Source organism: Oryza glaberrima, chromosome 3, assembly GCF_000147395.1.
Source record: "Oryza glaberrima chromosome 3, OglaRS2, whole genome shotgun sequence".
Classification (NCBI taxonomy): domain Eukaryota; kingdom Viridiplantae; phylum Streptophyta; class Magnoliopsida; order Poales; family Poaceae; genus Oryza; species Oryza glaberrima.
The window spans coordinates 16,503,510-16,528,026 of record NC_068328.1 but is presented as its reverse complement, the minus strand read 5'-3'; the positions used below and the strand labels follow the sequence as shown (position 1 = coordinate 16,528,026).

The window sequence follows — 24,517 nt, the reverse complement described above, 5'->3', positions numbered from 1 at the left end:
ATATTATGCAAAAGACGGTCAATAAAATGGGAACAGGATGGAAGGATAGATTGCCAGACGCACTGTGGGCATACCGGACAGCATACAAGACACCCATTGGAATGTCCCCATATCAGATAGTTTACGGGAAGCCATGCCAACTATCCGTAGAACTTGAGCACAGAGCATACTGGGCCATCGGGAATTGGAACATGGATTTTGAGGGAGCAGGAGAATGGAGAAAAATGCATATCGCTGAACTTGAGGAATGGAGAGAAAAGGCTTACCACAATGCAAAAGTATACAAAGAAAGGACGAAGCGCTGGCATGACAAAAGGATAAAGATCAAGAAATTCAAGCCAGGAGACAAGGTACTAGTCTTCAACTCCAGGGTTAGGCTTTTCGGCCACGGAAAACTGTGCAGCAAATGGGAAGGACCGTTCGACATCATCGACACCTCTTCGCACGGGGCAATCACACTCTGCGACGAATCAGGTAACATATTTAAGGTAAACGGTCAACACCTAAAAATTTTCCTTGAGCCAAATGAAACTTTAGGTGAAGAAGTGGATGTTATTGAATTAATTGATTATGAACCATGATGATCTCATCTATTGCATGCTTAAAACCCTGTATAGTTGTCATTTTTGTGCTTAAAATAGGTTTCAGTGGGCCTAGGAAAAATTTGGTGGCCTGTCGGACCCACCAGGGTTCGGCCGAACCAGGTCAGCGCCCGATCGGCCCCAATTTTGAACCTCAGTCTCCCCCGCTCGTCCCTAGTCTGTTTAGATGCGCGTTTGGAGGTAGAACATTCGGATCACACCAGAACACTCCTTCTTCCTCCTTTCCTCCACCTTTGCACACTCTCCTCTCCAATTCCACTCATATCCACCAATGGTTGGCAAATCCCTAATCCCATTCATCGGCTCTTCCTCCAATTCCACTTCCAACCTCACCGGAGAGCCGACACCGGCGAATCAATTGATCCCGGTGGAAGAATACACCATGGAAGGGGTAAATGCACTGTGGGTGCAGCCCCTAGCAGCAGTGCCGGGCTCCCCTGCGAATCTGGAGCCCGTCGGCGAGCTCCCTGGTTCGGCCGAACCCTTCTTGGCTCCAATCGGCCCCCCGTTCGGTAGCGCGATCCCTTTCCCCTCGCCATATTACAAGAACAAAAATCCGGGGGAATTCGCCTGCACGACGGCAAACTACGGGAGAGCTCGGCTTGTTAAAGGCACGATGCCTTTTCCAAGATGACAGGAAGGCCGCACCGCCTCCCGCCGAGCGCTATGTGGGCACTCTCTTCACCAAGGCAGGGAATGAGGTGCTCCACAAGTATACCACACCCACTGCTACTCCATCCACCCCAAAAGGGGAGCGTTTCCGCATTCAGGGAGTGCGAACTCCCGGCGGTGGGTATGGCAAAGGTTTACTCCGGCCTTTGATGACATCGGAGAAGGAGGGGGTAGCGGAATCCCGTAGCCCTCCACCTATGAAAGTGAAGCGTCGTTTGACGCCCCCTCCAATTGTGAGGGCTCCCGGCCAATTCCAAGAGGATGAGGTGAAATCGCCGGAGCCCTCGATCCACAAGCTCGCCGCTCAAGTGAAGAAACTCTGCAAGGAGAACATAGAGCTTAGGGATCGCAATGCGGAGCTAGGGGTAGAACTTGCTGAAATTAGAAATAATTTTGATGCCCTTAGTCGTGGTTTGTGCGCTAAGATCAAGCGTGCATTCATAGAGATGGGAAAGAAAAATATGTATTATGCTAATTAGATGTTTCCTTTCCCATGAATAAAATAGTAGTAGGTGCTTGGTTTTATTTTTCCAATCATGTAAGCACTTGCTATGAATAATGTGGCACATTGGTGTTTACCCCAATGTTTGCCAAAGTTTGTTTTTTGTTTTATGTTTAATAAAATTCAGGTTTTGAATAAGTGTGGGGGAGATATCCCAGGTTCTGACGTGCATATGCTCTGAAAATTGTTGAAATATCTGAACACCTAGAAGCACTCAACTCTGCAGAAAATTGCAGAGGAATTGGGCACCAGAGTGGTTCGGCCGAACCACCAGGTTCGGTCGAACCAGTGCTGGCCCTAGTCCCTCTCAGTTTTTACATGTAAGCAGGTGAGCACGTCCTTTATCTGTATATCTCCACCATGGTATAGTACTAGAGCTGAAAATTCAGGAACAATTGGTTCAAGCATAAGTGAAAAATAAAATCTCCAACTAATGAAATTCTTCATGTGATTGATCTTGTATATTCATTATTCTCAGTCGAACTTGTGCTTGTGAACAACCATCCATGTTTAGGGAACCTTATACATCTAGGTAATTGCTTTATGTGAGATGATTAAGATGAAAGGAATCCTTGTAACTTTGTTGTGACTCTTGGGAATTTGTTTTAAAAAAATAAAACTGTTTTAAAAGCTCTATCCTCCAATTGACTTTACCTTATACCTACCAAGGCCATATGCAAGTGCATTAATGATCAACTTTATCATGCATATGACTGCTTGACATTATATTGAGCTTTGTCAAATTTGTGTGACTTGTGTTAGATATCCTTCATACTCTCATGATCAAGGAGTCATTATCATTTCCACTTTCCATTTCCACATATAAAATTGAGCTAAACTTCTACACTGGAAGTTGGCTTTTCACAAAAATATCCATTCGAATAAACTCCTACATTGAACTATGCTTTCTTCTCTTGGAAAAGTTCTTGGCAAAAAGAAAATGAGAAAAGGAGGGAAAGGCATGGCTATGAAAAAAAAGAAGAAAGAGACTCATGGAAATAAAGTTTGCTCTCAAAACATTGAGCAAAGAAAATATAGCCATGCCCCTTCCACAATCATGCCAATAGAACCAACTTGGAGAGAAAGTATAGGAAAAAGGAGAATCATTTCTTTATTCTATCATTCCACAAAATATCTTATCTTTCCATTTTCCACCATAAATAAAGACCCCTGATCTAAGAGTATGATTGATGATCTTCTTGAGTCCATATTTTTGGCTTTGCAATATATATGATGCAGGTATGTCAAAGTTTATCCCTACCAAGCTCCACATATCAGCCTTAGAATAGGGATGAATTATGGCATACTTTGCCTTGGAGAGGATCTAAAAAGAAAATATACATCTTTGAGAGACAAGAGAGAAAAGTCAATTGTACTATTTTGCGAAAATTCATAAAAAATCCCACGAGTCTGACAGAGAAGCAAGAGGGACTGGAATCAAGATCGTTCCATTTGACAATTACTCAAGATGGTAAGATAGCCGCTGACAAAGTTAACAGGTTCAGGTATGCTTGTGAATGATTTATATGCTTGATTCATCTCTTGAAGAAATTCATTCTACACTAACCTTTACTCAGGGACGAGCAAAGGGCTAAGTGTGTGGGGGGGGGGGGGGGTTTGTTGGCGGGTGTTAAATGTCGATTCTATACCACCAACATCTGCATGAAGATCAGATAATAAAACATCCAACATAGTGATAGGTGCTTAATCTCACATATTCCACAAGTGTTGGTGTATATTTGTATGCAGATAATAAACCCTGAAGTTGGGAGGAAAATCAGACTAAAAGTGAGGAGAATTATGTATTCATACAAGGAGGGGTTGTGAACTTCATCAAAACAGTAGTGAATGAACCCAAAACTCCGAGAAATGGACAGAGGAGAGCCCATGGAGTCCACCGACTGAAGGCCAAGCCAGGAAGGCCCAACCCAGGTTCGGCCGAACCCCCCTGATCACCGTTGATCCTAGGGTTTGGCGTGGACGCTTCAGATGCTCTCCCAATGACGGTTGCGAGGCAGTTCGGACATTTACCCTTCGCCAACCGTCATACCTACCCCTATATAAGGACATCATCTCACTCACTTCAACACACACTTCCAAGCTTGAGCTGAATTATAAGAGGCTCTATTGTACTATATTGTATACTAGAATAGGAAGAGAGTAGAGTAGAAGGAGTCGGAAGAATTCCGGAGTTGTCGGTAATCTTTTCCTATTTCTTTTATTCTGTTTATTACTCTGAATTCAATATAATATTCTTCTTGAGTAATTTAGATTTATCTTGTGAGAATTATCTCTTGGTTAGTTCCTAATCAGCATACAGGATTATTGTTTATTATAATCAACTAAAATATAGTGATTGCTTTGGTGAGTTATAAACACTAAAGTAGATAGTAATTGCTTAGACGTGGTGTTTAGGTAATTATTATCCAGTAATTGCTGCGTTGAGGTGGGTGTAGAGGTGGTGACAGCCCTCGAGATCACTGAAGTCATCCCTGTCCGGGTACGTAGTAGAGCGACATCAGGGAACAGCGGGTTGCCAGTGCCTGAAGTATTGTGTTAGGATTAAAATTAAGCTTTTCCTAGACACTGTTTCTCACTAGTAAATCCTATCTATCCTGGCCTATCGTTTGCTTGGTGTCCTTGGATGAACCGGAGGAAGCTCTGATCACACACGTTCCCTTAGATTCGATACCCTTGGAATACTCCGTAGGGGAAGTGCTACATCGGTATATCCATGTGCTTGCAGATTTTATCTGTAACCGTATCAAATACCAACAGGCGGCAACGCGGATGGTAGGGGAGGAAGTGGCGTCACGCTGAGAACGGCGGCGCGTCTGGGCAGCGGCAGCGACGTCCCTCATGTGTGCATTCTATGTGGTTCGGTTCAACCATGGCCAGGGGCAAAACGGTCTAAGAAAAGATTATTTTGATGGAAAATGGTTTGGAATTGCAACAAATGGTGAAAATGGCGTTGTAGCGAACGCACACACACAGCTTGAGGGTGGCGTTTGAGCGAATACCATTTCAACGATGGCATTGTAGCGAAGCCGGTTTTTAACCGTGGCACATCAGCAAATTTCTCTTCCACGTATGTCAAAGCACTGGCCAAGGGCCGCATCGCAATTGGAAAATATAGGATTGTATGTTCTGAAATTAGGTAGAACTAGGAAGATAGCCCACGCTAATGCGCGGGCTTGTATTTTAGGGTGGTTTTTTTACACACGTTTGATCATTTATCTTATTTAATATTTTTATATAAATATGTGAAAACGTAAGATATGTTTAAATTACCTTTAATGAAAAACCAAGTCACAACAAAATAAATAATTATTATTACCTTTTTAATAGAACTAAATGGTTGAATGTGCGTAAAAAATTCAACGGCGTCATCCATTAAAAATCGATATTACAATTTCTTCAAAATAATTCTTTAGCGTCATTGCTTATTTTTAAATCTATTTGTTATATATGCATGTTTATAGATCAATCCTCACTCTTCTCAAAACATACGTATCTTTGGATTTTGGAATGGTGTTTAGGATGCTACTTTGACTAATAATATGTATATTTATAAAAATAAATTGTTCTATATAAAATAGTTACATTGTATTTAATATTATTTTTACATGATTGATATTTTATTTATTTTCACTATAAATAGTAAAAGTAAAATGTTTGACTTAACACTATTCTAAATATGTTTATATTTTAGGATGGAGTAAATGTATGGTAGCATAATCAACGCATTAAATTGTTCTATAATATTTCACGATTGTTTGTAGTATGCAAAGGTAAAGAAATACATGTGCCATATATTTCTTATAATATAAGTCTTAAAATTATAGGCTTAATTAATAATAATAATAATAATAATAAATATTTTTATATATTTAGTTGTTAGATAGAAAATAGGAGATATTAGCTATTTAATTAATGTTTCCTATATATTTAGTTGTTAGCTAGCAAATAGGAGATGAGATGGGATAGGAAAGTCGGAGAGGGAGGGAGTATATAAACGTACGTGTGCGTATTATGGGGAATGGGGAAGGGCAGTACGCTACTTTTTTTTTAGAAACAACACGCTACTTTTTTTTCCCACAGCCGGTTTATACCTTAAAACATAATAGATCTAATAATGAATTTAATTAGTGGGTCCATCTTAAAGTGACACGTGGTATCTTAAGAACGTTTATAGGAGTCATATGTGATGGTTTGAGAGTATTTATAGGATATTTAATAGATTTTTAGCATATAATAGATATATATTAGATTGTATTGATAATAATATGTTTAGTTTGTTAACTTATTGAATTTTGGCATTAGCATTGAAAATGTCCATAAAGTAAATAAGCCCTAGATATACATGGAAATGGAAATGCATCTAAGCAACTCTAAGAAATAAAAATTAAAAAACAACAACATAAAGTAAACTAGTTGCATCTCGTTTACACTGAATTTACAACATTTGTATTGTTCAGCATTTGCTTATGCATAATGTAAGTGTAGGTTGACTGACAAATAAGAAATAACCACACTATATTGACAAATAGAAAATTAAGATTTATATTAATTGCATTTGTATATGGCCTAATTAACAAAAAGTACTACAAAATTGATACAGCCTGGGGCTTGGCCCGATGCTGGTGTTCTGCCCTGCCGAAATTAATCCTGAAAAGGGACAGGTCGAGAGGCAAACCAGCATTCCGGCTACAGTCCATTCGTCTCACATAGTCAACAATGCATCAATACAGTTGAGAATCAGATAGGGAGAGGGATATAAGCGTGTTCCGTGAACGCGAGACAATAACTTAACGAGTGCACAGCACCCCTGCATGTTCATCGATGCAGATAGACAGCAAAAAGGATAAGATTCAGCAAGATCTCATATTCATATGTGTGCATGTGTCCCATGCATGCACCATATATATATATGCTATGCACTCATTAGCGTGGAACCCACAGCAGAAAACGTGAACTACGTACAGTACCAGATTAATTAGCTTCACGTATGTGGCATACTAAAAGTGTTTGATAGGAGGGGAAGAAGAAATTAAATCAACAAGATTCATTTAAACCATTAGCATATAATTAATTAAGTATTAACTTTTTTAATTTAAATGTTAGATTAACATGATTTTATAAAAGCAATATTTCTATAGAAAGTTATTTAAAAACACACCGTTGATAATTCGAGAAACTAGGCAAATATCTCCTTTTAATGCGCGGAAAATATCTTTCTTTCTATCTTTCTATCCTAAACGAATGCGGCGCGCGGAAGTGTTCTATTGTGGGGCACTTTCCATGGAGGTTGGTGTTCACAGAGTTTATTGTAGATCCAAAAAAACTAATATGACACATGATTTAATTAATAAGGTAGAGTTTATTGTAGATCCACAAAAAACTAATATGACACATGATTTAATTAATAAGGTAGAGTTTATTGTAGATCCACAAAAAACTAATATGACACATGATTTAATTAATAAGGTAAAATATGAAAATAAAAGAGTAAATTTCACAAAACCCCATGTTTTGGGGCTTCAGTTACAAAAAAAACCCCGGGTTTTGCTATTTGTTTCATGAAACCCCAGGTTTTAGAGTAAAATGTTCCATAAAACCCCAGGTACAAACTTATTTGACTAATATATTTATCTATAATAATTGTAAAAAGAATATATGATATACTTTTTAGTACATATGTAATGTTAGTTGCTTTTTAACAAGCGTGGATAATCATGTTTTGATCACATGTGTATATTTAACCTATTATTATATTATAATCAGCAGATATTATGTTAAGCTTTTCCAGCGCAAAATTGAGAAAAAAATGAAGTAGACAAGAAGAATATGTCCTTTTAGCCAACTAATGTGAATTGATTAAAAAATAATCTTATGTAATAATAAAATATGAGTATTTTACATGAATATGAGGTTTCATGAAACATTTGGGTTCAAAACATAGGGGTTTCGTGAAACAAAACACAATAACCAGGGTTTTATGTAACGGATACCCCAATACCTGGGGTTTTATGAAATTTACTCAAAATAAAATCAAAGAAACTAGGACATATTTATATGACCTAGTTTCTATGAACCCATGCACACAAACCCTATCTCACAGAAAACAAAGCCGTTAACCGTTAAATCTTAGAAAATTCGCTCCCATGGAGAAAAGCAAAGCCGTACGTAGGTTGGTGTTCACAAAGTTTATTGTATTGACATGCAGATCAAAAAAAGCTAATATAACACATGATTTAATAAGGTAAAATATGAAAATAAAAATCAAAGAAACTAGGACATACGTAATGTATATGACCCAGTTTCTATGAACAAACGCACGCAAACCCTACCCCACGCAAAGCAAAGCCGTTAATCGTTAAATCCTAAAAAATTCGCTCCCATGAGGAGAAGCAAGGCCGTTAACCGTTAAATCTTGAAAAATTCGTTTTTATGGGGAGTTAAATCCAAGAAAATTCGTTCCTATGGGGAGTCGATCAAACCCAGGACTGTTATGTCGTCTAAGGTGCTACTGAGACTCTTGTAACCACTAGCTTATATGCCCCTTGTAATATTAATGTCTGCATTGTGTAATGCAACTTCTAGCTAACGTGAAGGACACGGTACGCCGGTGTTTTAAGACTGTCCTCATGTACCTTTATTTCACCGTAGAGTATATATATATATACATCTCTCTATTGCTAAACCAAATCAAGTAAACTACACTTGCAAAGCGATAAAAATACAGTTAATTAGCTAAGTAGATAGTCTTCTTTAATTACATGCCATGCCCTGTTCACATGCAAGCTAGCAATGCTTGTGCATGGCCACGCACTCCAAGTCTCCACATCAACTCCAGAAAATAGAAACAAGAATCCCAGCCCAAGTACACGCAGCAATGATACGACAAGCGCATCAATCCTGTTCATTTTTACTTAATTATCAAAAACTATCAAGTCGTCTGAATTTTTCTTGAGCTCCTGATGCACGCACATGCATATACATAAAAAGAAGTTACATAATGCATCGATCATTCATTATAGCTAGCCTCATCTAACTAATACAATACATTAATCGCAATTATATATATTCATATCCTTCAGAGTAAAACCAATCGGCTGGAAAAAAAGAGAGAGTAAAAGATCATATCATGTCAGGTGCTTTCAAGATCCAGCTCGAACAGATCAGAGCTAGAGTCGCTCTCCCAATCAGAACATGCACCATCGCCGACAACCTCTCGATCACCTGCTAGCACCTGATGAGATCCGTACCTTGTTGATGTCGCCGCAGCAGCAAGAATGGCCTTCTTTTCATGGCCATGGTGGTGCTCCTCCTCCTCCTCCTCCTCCCAAGCACAACAAGCGCCGCACCTCACCACCCACCGCTCCTCGTCGCAGCGCCCGCACCTCACAACCCTGACACCCTGCAGCCTCCGATCCCCCCACATCGCATCCATGCCCAGATCATCGCCGTGCACGGTAGCTGCAGCCGCGGCGACGTCGATGCTAGCACGGCCGCTCGAGGTGGACGTGGACGACGACGAGGAGGGTACCTGCAGCTTGGGCAGGTTGTCGTCGTCGTCGTAGGTCGTGGTCGTGGTCGTGGTCTCGCTGCTCGCCACTGGCGGCGGCTTCTTGCGGAAGCTCGTCGATTCCGGCGACACCAGCAAGGAGCCGAGGAAGGCGGCGAGCTTGCTCCGGTGGGTCGTCTTGGCGACGCAGGCCACCGCAAGCTGGCCGGCGTGATGATGGCCTTCCTCCTCCGTCATCTTCTTCTTGTCGCTGCTCGTCGTCGTCTTCACCTGGATGATCATGTCTTGATGGGTCTCCCTGACGACGACGCCGATGGGACGGGCGGCCGAGGCAACGCCGGCGAAGTAGCGCGTCGCTCCGAACACGTCCAGCTCGCCGGAGCTACCGTGTTGCCGGCGCCGGTGCATTATGATACGATATATGTATCGAAGTAATGTTGGATATGGAATGGACCAATGCAGTTGGCCGGGCGACTAGTGTAGTGGAGTAGTGTTTATATTGAGAGGTTTTCTCTGATCTTTGAATATATAATACCACAAGTAGAGGCAGGAATGGAAATTCACCTTTTCTATTTGCTGATCCAGTTTTCTTTCCCTAGCTTTCAGAGATATTATTGTTGGTACTATTCTGGAGATATAACTCTATCAGGTACTATATCTTCGTTTTTTAATAAATGACGCTGTTGAATTTTAGTCACATGTTTAATCATTCATTTTTTAAAGTTGTAATGTGTTGGCCGTTCACTTTTCTTCGATCTGTTTAATCATTTTAAGGTTTTTACTCTCAAGTGATAAGAGGGGTAACTCCATCCATCCAATTGAAAATAAAACATGTTTAATTTGTATCGTCAGGATACGATTTTGACATAAAAATTGATGCTATTAAATTCGAATTCAAAAGGTTATAGCACATAAATAATACTCCTATATTGATAAAGTTACCAATGTTGAGTCAAAGCTTGTCGTATTGAAACAAGATAATACTCCCTCCAGTTCCATAGTTATTAACGTTTTGAATAAGATTAAAGTTAAATTTTTATAACTTTAACTGTCAATAATTTTAAAAATATTTAGTTTAAATAAAATAGAATACCATATATAAATTTATCTTTCACAGTAAATAAAAGTAAACATGTATTTATTTATTATGTACATTATAATAGAAAAATAAAATTAAATGTATATTTTATAGATCGTGTTATTATCTAAAACGTTAGAAAAAGAATTATGGAATGGAGGGAGTCTGTCGATCTCTTTGAGGATGGGTTCTTATATTAAAGTTGTGGAGAGTAATTAATGAAGGGATGTTGAGGCTGGAATGTCATGCAGCGAGAAAGGGATGGGATTCGATGTACGAAAGTGGAGTAGAAATATAGCTAATCGTTGATGTCCTGCACTGCCGGCTAATGATTGGAGTGCCAATTAATTGGCCATGTCTACGCTAGCCTGTCTAACACTAGTAGAAAGATGATGTGACATGATCATAACAGTGATACATAAAGTTTGGGTGATCACTAGTAGTAATAGGTAAAACCGTCGGTACGTAATATTTTGTTATAGATTAGCTAATAGACGTACTATAAGCCCCTAATGGCAAGGCTAATATTGAAGTCAACACGCTCAATCTTGCCATGTCATAATAGCAGATCCAGATCCAGGGATTGAGCGCCTAATTATTTTTGCTGTGTTTGTTTTAGATAAAAAAAGGTCCATCACAAAGAGAAGTAACATTACATTTGACCCGAACTTATCAATATCTTTGGAAAAAACATAAACTGAACGCCAATCGGGTCCTTCTCTTGCAACTGCCTTCAGCACTGATGAAGAAAACATGAACTTTGACTTCGATGGAGATTGAACCAAGGTGAGCTACAGTAGATGGAGTCTCAGCACGATCCCAAGAGGGGCCTCGCTCAGGAGGTTTAGGCTTTGACCAATAGTATATGAAATCAGCCACACCACATAAGATTTCCACCAGAGTTGAAGAAGGTAATCAACGTAAAAACAGTGTTTCCAAAGATGACAAGCCGATCTGTACTGCCAGCGACAAGAGCAAAGAAAACTCAGCGATCTGCAAAAGAAACCGAGGGGCATACCCAAAGGGGCCTCCACACAGGAGGTTAAAGCCTTCTCAGCAAAACTTGAATACTTCAGTCGCCTTGAAGATGTTTGTCGTCGGACAACTAGAAAAGCATCATCTTCCTTGAAAATAGTTCACCGGAGAAAAAGAAGAAGGCCGACGCTACCTTTTACCTCACAAAGCTGAACGAGTCCCAATTGCAGACGAGAAGCAGGAACCCAGCAACGAAGTGAGCCACCTTCGGAGTTGAATCCGGTGATGTTCACCATGGAGCCAGGACGAGGAGGACGAACGCCAACAGCCACCTCGAACACCAAAAGCACTAAAACAAAGGGAGAAACCCGACGAAACAGGAAGAACCAGCTATACATACTACTAGATAGGGGGGACCGGACCCCTCTTCCTCCCTTCACCGGCGGCAACCCGCCAGAGAGAAGGAAGAAGAGGGGCCGGAAGGAAGATTTACTGTAGCAGAGAGGATTCGCGAGAGAAGGTACTTGTTGACCCACCTTCAAGGCAACTGAAGTATTCAAGTTTTGCTGAGAAGGCTTTAACCTCCTGTGTGGAGGCCCCTTTGGGTATGCCCCTCGGTTTCTTCTGCAGATCGCTGAGTTTTCTTTGCTCTTGTCGCTGGCAGTACAGATCAGCTTGTCATATTTGGAAACACTGCCTTTACGTTGATTACCTTCTTCAACTCTGGTAAAAATCTTATGTGGTGTGGCAGATTTCATATACTATTGGTCAAAGCCTAAACCTCCTGAGCGAGGCCCCTCTTGGGATCGTGCTGAGACTCCATCTACTGCAGCTCACCTTGGTTCAATCTCCATCGAAGTCAAAGTTCATCTTTTCTTCATCAGTGCTGAAGGCAGTTGCAAGAGAAGGACCCGATTGCTTTTCTCTTTCTTTTTAGGTCCTTTTCTACAAATGTTGATCCAAACTGTAATTTGCCCAGCTTTAAGGGGTTGTTCTGCAAAACTGGATGTACTACCCAGTGTACTCTGTGCTCTTAAGCACTTCTCTTTATAATAATATATATATGTTGGTATTTGCTTTCAAAAAAAAACGCGCGCGTGTATTGGGTGTGTGTGGGTAACATTTTCTTCATAAAATAATACTCCCTCCATATTTTAATGTATGACGCTGTTGACTTTTTAACCAACGTTTGACCACTCGTCTTATTTAAAATTTTTATATAAATATAAAAATACTTGTGTCATGTTTAAAGAACATTTAATGATAAATCAAGTCACCATAAAATAAATTATAATTACATAAATTTTTTAAATTAGACGAAAAGTCAAACGTTTGTCAAAAAGTCAACGGCGTCATACATTAAAATACGGAGGGAGTACTTACACAACAAGGCTAACCAGATTCCAAGTTTTAGATCTAAATTAAGTACTTTAGAGCATCTCCAACAGACATACAAAATTAGAACCCAAAAATCCTATATTAGGGACAGTCATAAGGGCAACCACAATGTTGCCAAAAGTTAGCATTAAGCAATAAATGCTGCACGGTTGGAGAGCATCAAACATTATGAGATTGCACCGTAAGCTAAGATGCATCGTAAGCTTAAGGCTGAACGTAAGCAATAAAAAAATGTTGTTTGTTGAACATTGTGGGTTGCCGGTTAGGAGAATTACTGATTTGTTTATTGAAGCATGGGACCCGCACTAAGACTCACACATTGTGTTATGGCACCAACTACTGCCAATTTTATCTGGGCCCCACCTTAAGGTTAATTGGGCAACTACCATTGCGCCTGCCCTAAAAGTATTTGGCTCAAAATACACCCCCTTATCCAAGAGATGTCTAAAATATTGGTTCCCAAAATTTAATAATTTGCCACATCAACGTTAGTGGGCCTTCTCAACTAATTTTCTACGCGCTCGTTAAACTCGCGTGCGAGTACGGAGGGGGAGATCGCTACGCGCGCGTAGGACTAGGCCTGGTCAATCGTGATCCCAGTCGCGCGGGAGAGATCACGAGTGAGCAAGTATAAACCAGGGAACGGCAGCGAGTGAGATCACTCAAGCAGGCACTGGCAGCGAGCAAGAAGGATTGGTGACAGGCACAAGCAGCTTGTGCGTTTAAACCATTCTAGCACAGGTAGCAAAATTTTGGTAACAATGATTTGCTATATTTCCTTTTTTTTATGTTTCTGATCTAATAATGTTTTTATGGAAAAAAAACTTAATTTGATATGATGAATAAATATTTGGAAAAACGAAAGGTCTAGCTTATCCTCTGAATGACCGTGTCATCAATGTGCAGGTTAAAATTCTAGGTGATCCTCATGTTAGAATTTTCTTCTATGAATCACGTTCTTTTTTTATATTTTGATATGACAATGTCGTTAGGTGAAAACTTATTTTGTTGTGATGATTAATGGTTGGCCAGTTGATTTTATCCGTGATGAGTCGTCCTCGCTCCTCATATCAAAGGCTTGTGGATGAATCATCGTCCGACGATGATGATTTTTTTTTGGGGCGAAGCACAAATCACGCATAGCTATTGGCACTTTGAAAATGCACCATGTATGGTGGGTCTGTGATGGGACATGAAGTGGTTGATCGCAACAGAGAAGCACATAACTTGAGATTATACCAAGACTATTTTTCTGATAATCCTACCTATGGCCCAGTTTTGTTCAGGCACAGGTTATTAAGCCAATTTTATTTGATCTATCTTTGTTATAGGAATAGACTAGGTGATCCCCGTGCTTTGCTAGGGGAAATACTAAGCAATTTTCAATATATTTTTTTTGACAACCGAGCTAGGAGTAAAAGGAAAAGAAAATAATGCAACGTGAGGGTTTATCAGTATTTATCATAAAACAGACAAATAATACCCGTGATTTAATGTGTAACATATTGATAAGTATATGTTAAATATTATAAAAATGATAGTAATATTTGTTAAAATATTGTAGAAATGATGTGAGGGGGTGATGATTAGATATACTTGCATGTTGATTTGTAGAATTAAATAAATAAATTATAGATGATGTTGTATGCTTGCATGAGGTTAAATATATAATTATTACAAGTGGGTGATGATGTGGTATGGTTGCATGTTGAGATTTAGGAACTAGTGGGTATCAACTTTATAGTAAGATAGGATATGTTTGCCTCATTATTTATGTCTGCGAAGGAATAGAATGAGCAGACCTCTGTTTCTCCGCATAATGAATGCAGTAGAGGATCACCATGATTATTTCGTGAAGAAGAGAAATGCAGTTGGTATACCTGGGTTAAGTTGTCATCAAAAGGTCACTGCGGCAATTCGTCAACTGGCTTTTGGTATAGCAGTAGATGCTTTGGATGAATATCTTGGTATTACAGAAAGTACCGCTATAGAGAGCCTGAGAAGATTTGTGAAAGCAGTTGTTGAAGTTTTTGAACATGAGTACTTAAGATCACTGAATGAGAACGATACAACTTGATTTGTTGAACTTGGGGAGAACAGAGGTTTCCCCGGCATGTTAGGATCGATCCATAGACCGCATGCATTGGAAGTGCAAGAACTGCCCTGCAGAATGGCATGGTACAACCAAGGGCACGTGCATGAACCTGTAATAATTTTAGAAGCCGTTGCTTCAAAGGATCTCTGGATTTGTCACACTTTTTTTCATACGCCTGCTTCGTTTGTGAGTGCTCCTAGTTGCCCAATATTTGGTTCAGATTAGTTCTGGTTTTGCCTAATATCATTATGAGACCCAGGCATAAAAAAAAAGCATGCCAAATCCATAGATCCTTTGAAGCAACGGATTCTAAAATTATTGTAAGCTCATGCACGTGCCCTTGGTACATACCATGCCATTCTGTAGGACAGTTCTTCCACTTCCAATGCTTACGGTCTATGGATCGATCCTAACATGCCGGGGAAACCTCTGTTCTCCCCAAGTTCAAGTACTCGAGTTGTATCATTCTCATTCGGTGATCTTAAGTACTCATGTTCAAAAACTTCAACAACTGCTTTCACAAACCTTCTCAGGCTCTCTATAGCGGTACTTTATGCAATACCAAGATATTCATCCAAAGCATCTACTGCTATACCATAAGCCAACTGACGCATCGTTGCAGTGACCTTTTGATGACAACTTAATCCAGGTATACCAGCTGCATTTCTCTATCTTCACAAAATAATCATCGTGATCCTCTACTGCATTCATTATGCAGAGAAACAGAGGCCTGCTCATTCTATTCATGCGCAGACATAAATAATGAGGCATACATATCTTTTCATATAACAAAGATAGATCAAATAAAATTGGCTTAATACAAACCAAACTGGGCCATAGGTAGGATTATCGGAAAAATAGTCTTGCTATAATCTCAAGTGACATGCTTCTCTATTGCAATCAACCACTTCATGTCCCATCACAAACCCACCATGCATGGTGCATTGTCAAAGTGCCAATAGCTATGCACGATTTGTGCTTCGCCCAAAAAAAATTCATCAACGTCGAATGATGATTCATCCACAAGCCGTTGATACGAGGAGCGAGGACGACTTATCACGATCAAATCAACTGGCCAACCATTAATCATCACAACAAAATAAGTTTTCACCTAGCGACATTGTCAGATCAAAATATAAAAAAAAAGAACATGAATGATAGAAGAAAATCCTAACATGAGGGTCGCCTAGAATTTTAACCTGCAAGTTGATGACACGATCATGCAGAGGATCAGCTATACCTTTCTTTTTTCCAAATATTTATTCATCATATGAAATTAAGTTTTTTTCCATAAAAACATTGTTAGATCAGAAACATAGAAAAAGGAAATATAACAAAGCATTGTTAGCAAAATTTTGCTACCTGTGATAGAATGGTTTAAACGTACAAGTGCTTGTGCCTGTCACCAATCCTTGCTGATCGTTGTTGTTGCCTGCTTGAGTGATCTCACTCGCTGCCATTGCCTGGTTTATACTTGCTCACTCGTGATCTCCCGGGCGACTAGGATCGCGATCGACCAGGTCTAGTCTTCCGCGCGCGTCGTGATCTCCCCCTCTGTGCTCACGCGTGATTTTAACGAGCACGTAGAAAATTAGTTGAGAAGGCCCACTAATGATGATGTGGCAAATTTTAAAATTTTGGGAACTAATATTTTAGACATCTCTTGAGAAGGGGTGTATTTTAGGCCAAATATTTTTTTTTGCTGTCCCCAATATAGGATTCTTGGGGTTCTAATTTTGTACATATGTTGGAGATGCTTTAGAACACTTACATAGTCCTTCTTTATCATAAATATTTAATGCTTATGACAAGATTTGGTTAAGCTTTTAAAATTTTTAATCACTGGTAATTTCACAAATACATGGCTTAAAGAAAATTGTATGCACATATTTACATTGAAAAGAACTATTGTAATATCAAACTTATTAGATTTCATACACTTATTGTAAGGAAAAAAAGTACATTTTGCTCCTTTCAAACTATTTTGCTTGAGCAGTTAACCCCCAAAACTATTTTTTGGTTTATTTTACACCCTGAACTATTTTTGGTTCAATTTACTCCCTAAACCGTATCTCTTTTCTTTTCCTACCTATATAAGTTGTATTTTGCACTAAAATTTGGTTTGGTGATGATATAGATATATACAACTCAGATCTCCATTTTTTTAGATTTTTTATCATTGTTTAGGTTGGAAGCACCTAGACTAATTTAATCATCGAGATTTTAAAATTTAAGCAAATAGCCATGATTTTTTTTAGAAGATATTGTCAAACTATGATAAAAATGCCATCTGTTGCTCTACAAAACTGCAACTTAAATGTAGTTTATATAAAGAGAAAAAAAAGAAGAGGAATGTTGTTAGAAAGTAGAGTGAATTATTTTCCATAGTTCAAGGTGTAAAATGATCCACAAATAGTTTTGGGAGTTAAGTGATTTAATTAAATAGTTTAATGGAGTAATATTAACTTACTTCTGATTATAATATAAAATTTATAGTCAATTAACCGAATCTTATTATAAACGTCAAATATTTATAACCGAAGAAAGTATGCTATACATATTTACATTCGAGCAAGCTTCTGCATTAGAAGACATGTTTTCAAACCTCATCTAAAGTCTCGTTTGAGTTCACTGAAGATGAAGATTATGGGCAAGCAAAATGAAAAGATCATTAGCGTATGATTAATTGAGATTTATTTGATATTTTAAAACAACTTCTATGTACAAAGTATTCACAGTTTAGTAGTTTAAAACGTATGCTAATGAAAACCGATGCAAAATCCCTTTCTTAATAAAAATACGGGGCCTGAATCTTAATTGTTAGGAGCCAGAAGCCACTGATGGAAACTAATATGCTGTCAGTACAGATTAATGTTTCATTTCACTTATTTCAAAAGTCACTATCATCACCTGTTTAAGAGTACTGAAGCCTGAAGGAATGGCGCATAGGCCCCCGTGCCTTTGGTTCATGGCATAATGAGGGACAAAGGTACAAGATCAAACCTATCAGCAAATTAAGCCTCGCTGCCCTTTGATTAGCTAGGCCAAGAGAGGAAGCGGCATGGACAAAAGAATCTCCATGAAGTGTGAACCCTTAGGCCATCGACATTATTACTGTACGTAGATTAAAGACTACTCGCTCTGTCCAAACAAATTCTAACCTTAGCTTCTTAAGGTGGATTTAAGAAGAGACAGAAAGGATCAAAATACCCCCTAATTAATAGCAAAATTGTATTGATTAGTGGGTAGATAAGGGGTATTGAAGAGATAAAATTTCTCGAGTTGCGGATCGATGGTAGGTAATAAGGTAAAAGTTGGTTTATTTTGGGATAATTTTAAACTCTAGAAATTGATTTATTTTGGGATGGACGGAATATCCATTAATTCCATACAATCCGGCCTGAAAAGGACAAATAATACTTAAATACTCCCTCTATCTATTTTTGATAGACATATTTCCAAATCTAAAAATTTTATTTTTGATAGACATATTTCAATCTAACCACTTCCATCTACTTTTGATAGTGATATTTCATCTTGGCACAATGACCAAGGATAAGTAATTCTATTTATCATCCATTTAAATATGCTACTAGTTATTTCTCGGTAAATAAGTGATTCATTAATATTTACATTTCTCGATGCCCATATAGCCAATCTTGTGTGGAAGAATGGAGAGTATGCATTAAATCTGAATGCCTATCAAAAATATATGGATGGAGTAACTGTCATATTGTACATTATGATAGAAACAAATACCAATCAACACTAATTAAATTATTCTTGTCATAGGTAAAAATGGAAAGTCAACATTGTTACGTACCCCATCTATTCCAAAATGTATCAATAATTGAATATGGTATAATCTAGGATTACGAACTTGGATATCCTAATATTACGAATCGTCTAATCAAATACTAGATTGTTATTGTTTACATCTAAATTTGACACCTAGGTTCGAAATAGGAAAACATTCCCAAAATTTGGAAAGCGCCAGTTTCCTTCACGGAGATGGTCTGACTGCCGCCTATGGATCGGTCTGACCGGCAGCATGTGGCCGGTGAGACTGATAGAGACCGACCCCGAGCTATTTTCGTCGGGTCTACCTCTCGGGTTTCTATGCTCGGGAATGTATGTTTCGGGTTTTCATTGGTTTCTGTCCCGAGTTGAACATGGAGGACCTATGGGAGGCAAGACCAACCTCTATATAAAGGTCAAGGCCGGTTCAATTGGAAAACAATCTACTCTCAACCCAATTTAGCCAATTGAATCGCCTTTTCAATACTGCATCTACTTTTCGCCTAGTTCGTCCATCTTTATCAATTTGCGTCGTAAATTGTTCACCTTCGCTGTGAGAGTACGAAATCCCTTTGTAAGTTTGTCACGTAAACCTTCCGTTCACCCACGAGACGGGTGTTTATCCCTAGTTTTATCTAAATCGGCTTCACTAGCCGGTTTAATCTATCAAAATCCATCTTGATCTAGCTTTTACTAGAACGAGGGGGTTGGCGACTATGTATCACTGCAAGACATTTAGGTGTTCCAATCGTAATTGTCTTCTTGCCAAAAAGTTACCAATAGTTATATTTTAAAACGGAAAGAGTATGTCAATATACGATATGGGATAGAATAATATACTACTCCATCCGTCCAAAAAAATGAATCTAGCTAAGACAGGATGTAACACTTCTTAGTAAACAAATTTAGGCAGAGGCATATCTAGATTCATTGTATTATGATGTATCGATATCAGATCCAGTCCTAGCTAGGTGATTTTTATGAAATGGAGGGAGTATCTTTACAGGTGACTCCATGATCATCATTTCTCTGTCTTTCTGCATAACTATGTGAGATGACTAACGAAGTTGACATCAATAGACATAACTAGTAATCAGCAGCACAAAGTACTGCAGCAACTGTACAGTACCGTACTGAGCTCGAATTAGCACCACAAGCTTCAGGCGACCATCCAATGGCCAGGGAGATGAACACGCAGTAGTTCATTGTGCTAGCTTTGTTTTCTTCGATGCGATCGAAATGCAGCCGGCAGATGACACAGAGGAACGCGTGCATGCTGATTAATTACTCATTTGATGCTCGATCTTTCGGTCTCAGCAGAACTGTTGTGATTAAATTGGTCCTGTTCGATCTCTCTTCGAAGGGAAAAAAAAAAGAGAAAATAAATCATGTCATGCAGTGTACCTACATGCCAAGCTGCAAGACGCAAAGCCATGCAAATCGTGTGGGTTGATGAAAGAGACGAAGCTTCGGGTCAGCTAGCTCGTGCATGATCTTTGTTAGATGATCAGGTCAGACAACGACATGATTAATATCTTTTCGGTGGAAGCATAAACTGAACTCAGGTACTGAACTGTAATTTGGACACACGCAAATGCCAGTAAAAATCATGTACTACAGAGATGTCATGACAGTAAAAGAAATGTTTTATATAGGAAAAACACATAAATTATTGTGACAATCCCAATATATTAACTACGAGATCAGATATTTGACATTATCCAACTTTCCATATCGGATAAAAAAAATCCCTTGAGCACTATTTTGGACAGTTACGGTCCGAAATGTTACACATGACACCAGTGTAGCAATTCAAAAAAAAAATAGTGCCAATTCAATTAAAAAGTTTTAGAAAACAATCGATAGACCATAGGAACCCTGCGATTTTTCTCTTTCTTCCTCCTATCTCCTCTCCCTTGAGCCAACCGTGGTTGCAGTGGTGATGGAGGTTGAGCTCGCGTGGAGATGGAGCTTCTGCGGAGGCAGCTCCAGTGGTGGCAAAGGCGGCAACGAGGTTACTAAAATGGCGGTGGTGGGCAGGGTTCAAAATTTCGCCGAAACAGGGTCCGAAATTTCCAAAAATCGGGTTTGTCGGTGGGCACTGAAAAAAAAACAGTATCGGCCAAAAATTTCGGCCCTTTTTGAATTTTCCGCGGCGTTTTTCTGGTGGAATAAGATTACTTTAGGTCCCTTTATTTGTCGCGCAGTCCAATTTTCGTCCTTGAACCGCAAAACCGGTTACGACATGTCCCCCAACTTACAAAAACCGGACACATAAGGTCCTAAGGCGGTTTAGATAGCGGTTTTGGCTGACGTGGCGCCTATACGTGACTGGTTTGACTAGGTCTCCGCTCCACATGGCATTGACGTGTCGCTTACGTGGCAATTATATGTAGGAAAAATAATAAAAACTGTGGGCCCACATGTCAGCTACAAAAAAAAATTAAAACGGTGGGGCCCACGTGGGCCCCACATGTCAGTCTCACCTCCCTTCTTCCCTCTCTCTTCTTCCTCATCCTCACTCGTCTCTTCTTCTCTCTCCCTATCTTCTTTCCTCTCCCCGACCTCGGCGAGGCGGCGCCCTCAGCAACCTCGCGCGCCACCGTGCCGCCGCACTCCACCTCCGAGCCTCCGCCTTCCTCTCCCCTCCTCCCCCACCCTTGCCACCACCGGTCCCGGTCATCTTGGTGGTGCGTTGATGGCGTCGTCGCGCGCATCCCGACCAGCCTCTGGCTGGACCTAGAGATGGTGCATGAAGGCGGCGGCGCCGCCCGGTGGCGCAGCGGCGGCACACTCCTCAACCGACGGCGGGCGGCAACCTCGGTGAGGTGGGGAGGAGGCGGCAGGGAGGCCGGCAGCGCGGCACTCCTCTCGCCCGCCAGCCGCCGCTCCTCTCTTTCACCACCATGCGCCGCTCCTCTCATTCCGGCCACTGCCACAACTCCTCGCCCGTGCGCCGAAAGGAGGGAAAAGAAAATGCGGTGGCGCTGCTCGAGCTCGTCAATGGCGGATGACAGAGGTGGATTTGGGGAAAACTCGTTGCCGACATCAGCGCTTGATTCTACCACCTACTGCCCGCGTCCATGGCCGCCACCTCGATCGACGCACGCCAGGCGGCGGCGGCAACGGCGACGACCCCTTGCCGGTATAAAGAGCCCGCCGACGCTTCGCTTCCACCCGCCGCCCCTCTGCTCCCCCGGCGTCCTGCGCCCGCCGTCACTCCGCCCACCGCCCTGCCAACACTCTGTTTCCACCTGCCGCCCCTCTGCTTCGCCCGGCGCCCGCCGTCGCTCCGCCCACCGCCGCTTGCCCTTTTGCAGTGTAGGGGAGAGAGAGAGGGGGGTAGAGGGATGACATATGGGACCACATGGGCCCTACTTTTTAAATTTTTGTGTGTAGCTGACATGTGGGTCCCACGGTTTTTATTATTTTTTGGGGATCCGAATGGCACGAAAGTACCACGTCATCCAAAACCGGCCACAATACTGCTGAGGGACCTTTTGTACACTGTTTTGTAAGTTGAGTGATGTGTTGTATCCGGTTTTCAGGACTGAGGATGAAAATCACACTAGGCGACAAATTGAGGAACCTAGAGTGAACTTATTCCTATCCCGGTCCACAGGCTCCCAAAATTTTGGCCCACGCGCATGAGCGCCCCAGCCCAGTCAAACCCTAGACCCCACTTCTCCCGTGCGTGACCCCCGTCCACTCCCAGTCCCAACCCTGTGCGCCGCCTCCTCCTCCTGTTCGAGACTGAGAGAGAGGCGAGACGAGAGCCGCCGCCATACATCGATCTGCCGCTGCCGTCGCCATTCGTTGAGTCCCTGTGCGCCGCCGTGTCCTGTTGTTGGATAGTTGAGAGGCGAGAGCTGTCGCCGCCGTCGCGCTGGACGGCATCGAGCTGCGTGACCTGCGTCATCCCCCTCCCGTCTCCGCTTCCTCCAGAAACCGCGCGTCAGCCTCATGGAGAAGCACTTTTGCCCCTGGCCTCGCATGTCAGGTCGAGACTCGAGAGGGAGCGCTACGCCGCCGCCTCCCCCTCCCCACGAACAGCCCCGCGCCCATCGGTGAGCCGTCCCTCCGATCCTGTCGTCCGCCCCCGCGTGCGGCGTCGTCGCGCGAAGCCTTTCGCCGAGCCGCCAGCTTTCGGTCGTCGGCGCCCGCCTGCCGTCGGCCGTGGGAGCCAGACGATACGATGGAGCGGTTGTCCTCCTTGTGGCGGGAAACGATGGAGAGGCGCCGTAGCCGACCATGTAGCTCTGCTGCAGCGGGTTGCGGTCGAGCGCCTGCATCTCGGCCGGAGTCGCCGCCGCGTCGCGCGCTGGTGTGGCCTCGCTCCGTGCCCACGCTGGCTGCCCCTGCGCTTCCCTTCCCCGCCGCCGCTTTCCGAGTTCCAGAGATGGTGGGCAAAAATGTAATTTTACAGGAGATATAATCGGACACCACTCATTATCCGTTCGGATTTTGGACCTGAGCTGAGAGCCAACCACCACGCTGCTGCTCCGCTCTTTCTCCCGTGGTGAACGAAAAGGTAACCGCGCCTGCACAATTCCGATACTTTCGCAATTTTCTCTCATCTTCCCTTCAAATTCGAGCTTACGATTGTCTTCAATTCTGCAGGACAATTCCCTCTCTGGAAGTAGAAGGTGGTTGGAGGGGGGCATCCGAGCATGGAGGGGCTGACGTCCAGCGAGATCGCCGGCTTCGGGGTGGGAGCCCTGCTGGTGTGCGCCACCATCGCCGCCCAGAGAGTCGACGGCTTCATCGCCTCCTCGCAGAGAACGTACACTAAATTCCGGTTCCCTCATCTTCTTTTTTTTTTTTCTTTCTCCCTTTCTTTGTCTGACTCCAAGCTAACTACTGGTAGTTCCTCAGCGTCTCCAACACGAATCTGAATTTTATCCTTTGTACGGAACAGTAATCTGATTTGTTGCTAGGCTAGACTGCTAGTACAACATGGAGTAGTCACCAACAGTAAAAAGATGGGAAAGTGCAAATCTTATAGCGGTCACATTAGTAGTTGTTAGTTTTCACCGGTGGTTAGGCTGCTCAGTGATTTTGATGGCTAGCGTGCCCAGATTTCATTTTTGTGGCCTTAGTTGTGCTGGTAGCTAGCCATCTTCAGAATTGCGAACACGATGGGTTTTAGGGGCAGAGCTTGACATGTGTTTTTCAACTGAATAACTCCTGGGTGGTCACTCTTTCAAGACACATGGTTTTTGCATGTGAAAAAATTTAACATCGATGTATTACTACTCAATTGAGTTTTTTTTCTATTCCTAAAGTAATCAAAAGTGTACTTCTTTTTTCCTCTTTATCATTAGTTCACTAGTCAATACATTCTTTGGGCGAGTTGGCCTGCATTTGTGGAATAACAAAAAGGCCTTCTACACTGAATATTTTTCTTCATACCAAGTTCTTCTCAAAACTTAACCCAAGCATTCTCATTTTGTTTAATAAATGTAAATATGTATTGACAGGTCATTGGGCATGTGCAAGAAGTGCGGTGATCTTCGTATTGTGGCTTGCTCACAATGCAAAGGAGTAGGTTCTGTTAGGAAAGGAGGACTATTCACATTTGGCATGCTAGATGATATTTATGAATCACTTGGAGCTGAAACAAAGACAAGTAACTTGGTTCCTTGCACAAATTGCCGTTCTAAAGGCCGCCTCTTGTGTCCAGAGTGCTCCAAGATCAGGTGATGTACAGAGATACAATTTTCTATCACCACACATGTAGGGTGTTGTTTCATCAGAACTGTGGTTGAAGATATATATCATCTTCATCAACGAATTAGGGCATGTACTGAACTAAGGATGCTTATTCCATTTCCTTCTACAATTTGATTGAAAGAATTCAACCATATTA

At 41.4% G+C, this 24,517-nt stretch overlaps 1 protein-coding gene across 1 annotated transcript; it reads left to right on the top strand.

The window, feature by feature from the left end:
• The first annotated feature begins 22,355 nt into the window (after positions 1 to 22,355).
• LOC127765530 (uncharacterized) lies at positions 22,356 to 24,517 on the top strand. The gene is made up of 3 exons (XM_052290444.1): positions 22,356 to 23,179; positions 23,269 to 23,431; positions 24,129 to 24,517. The coding sequence occupies exons 2-3, from the start codon at positions 23,319 to 23,321 to the stop codon at positions 24,349 to 24,351; spliced, it is 336 nt and encodes a 111-aa protein (XP_052146404.1). The 5' UTR covers positions 22,356 to 23,179; positions 23,269 to 23,318; the 3' UTR covers positions 24,352 to 24,517.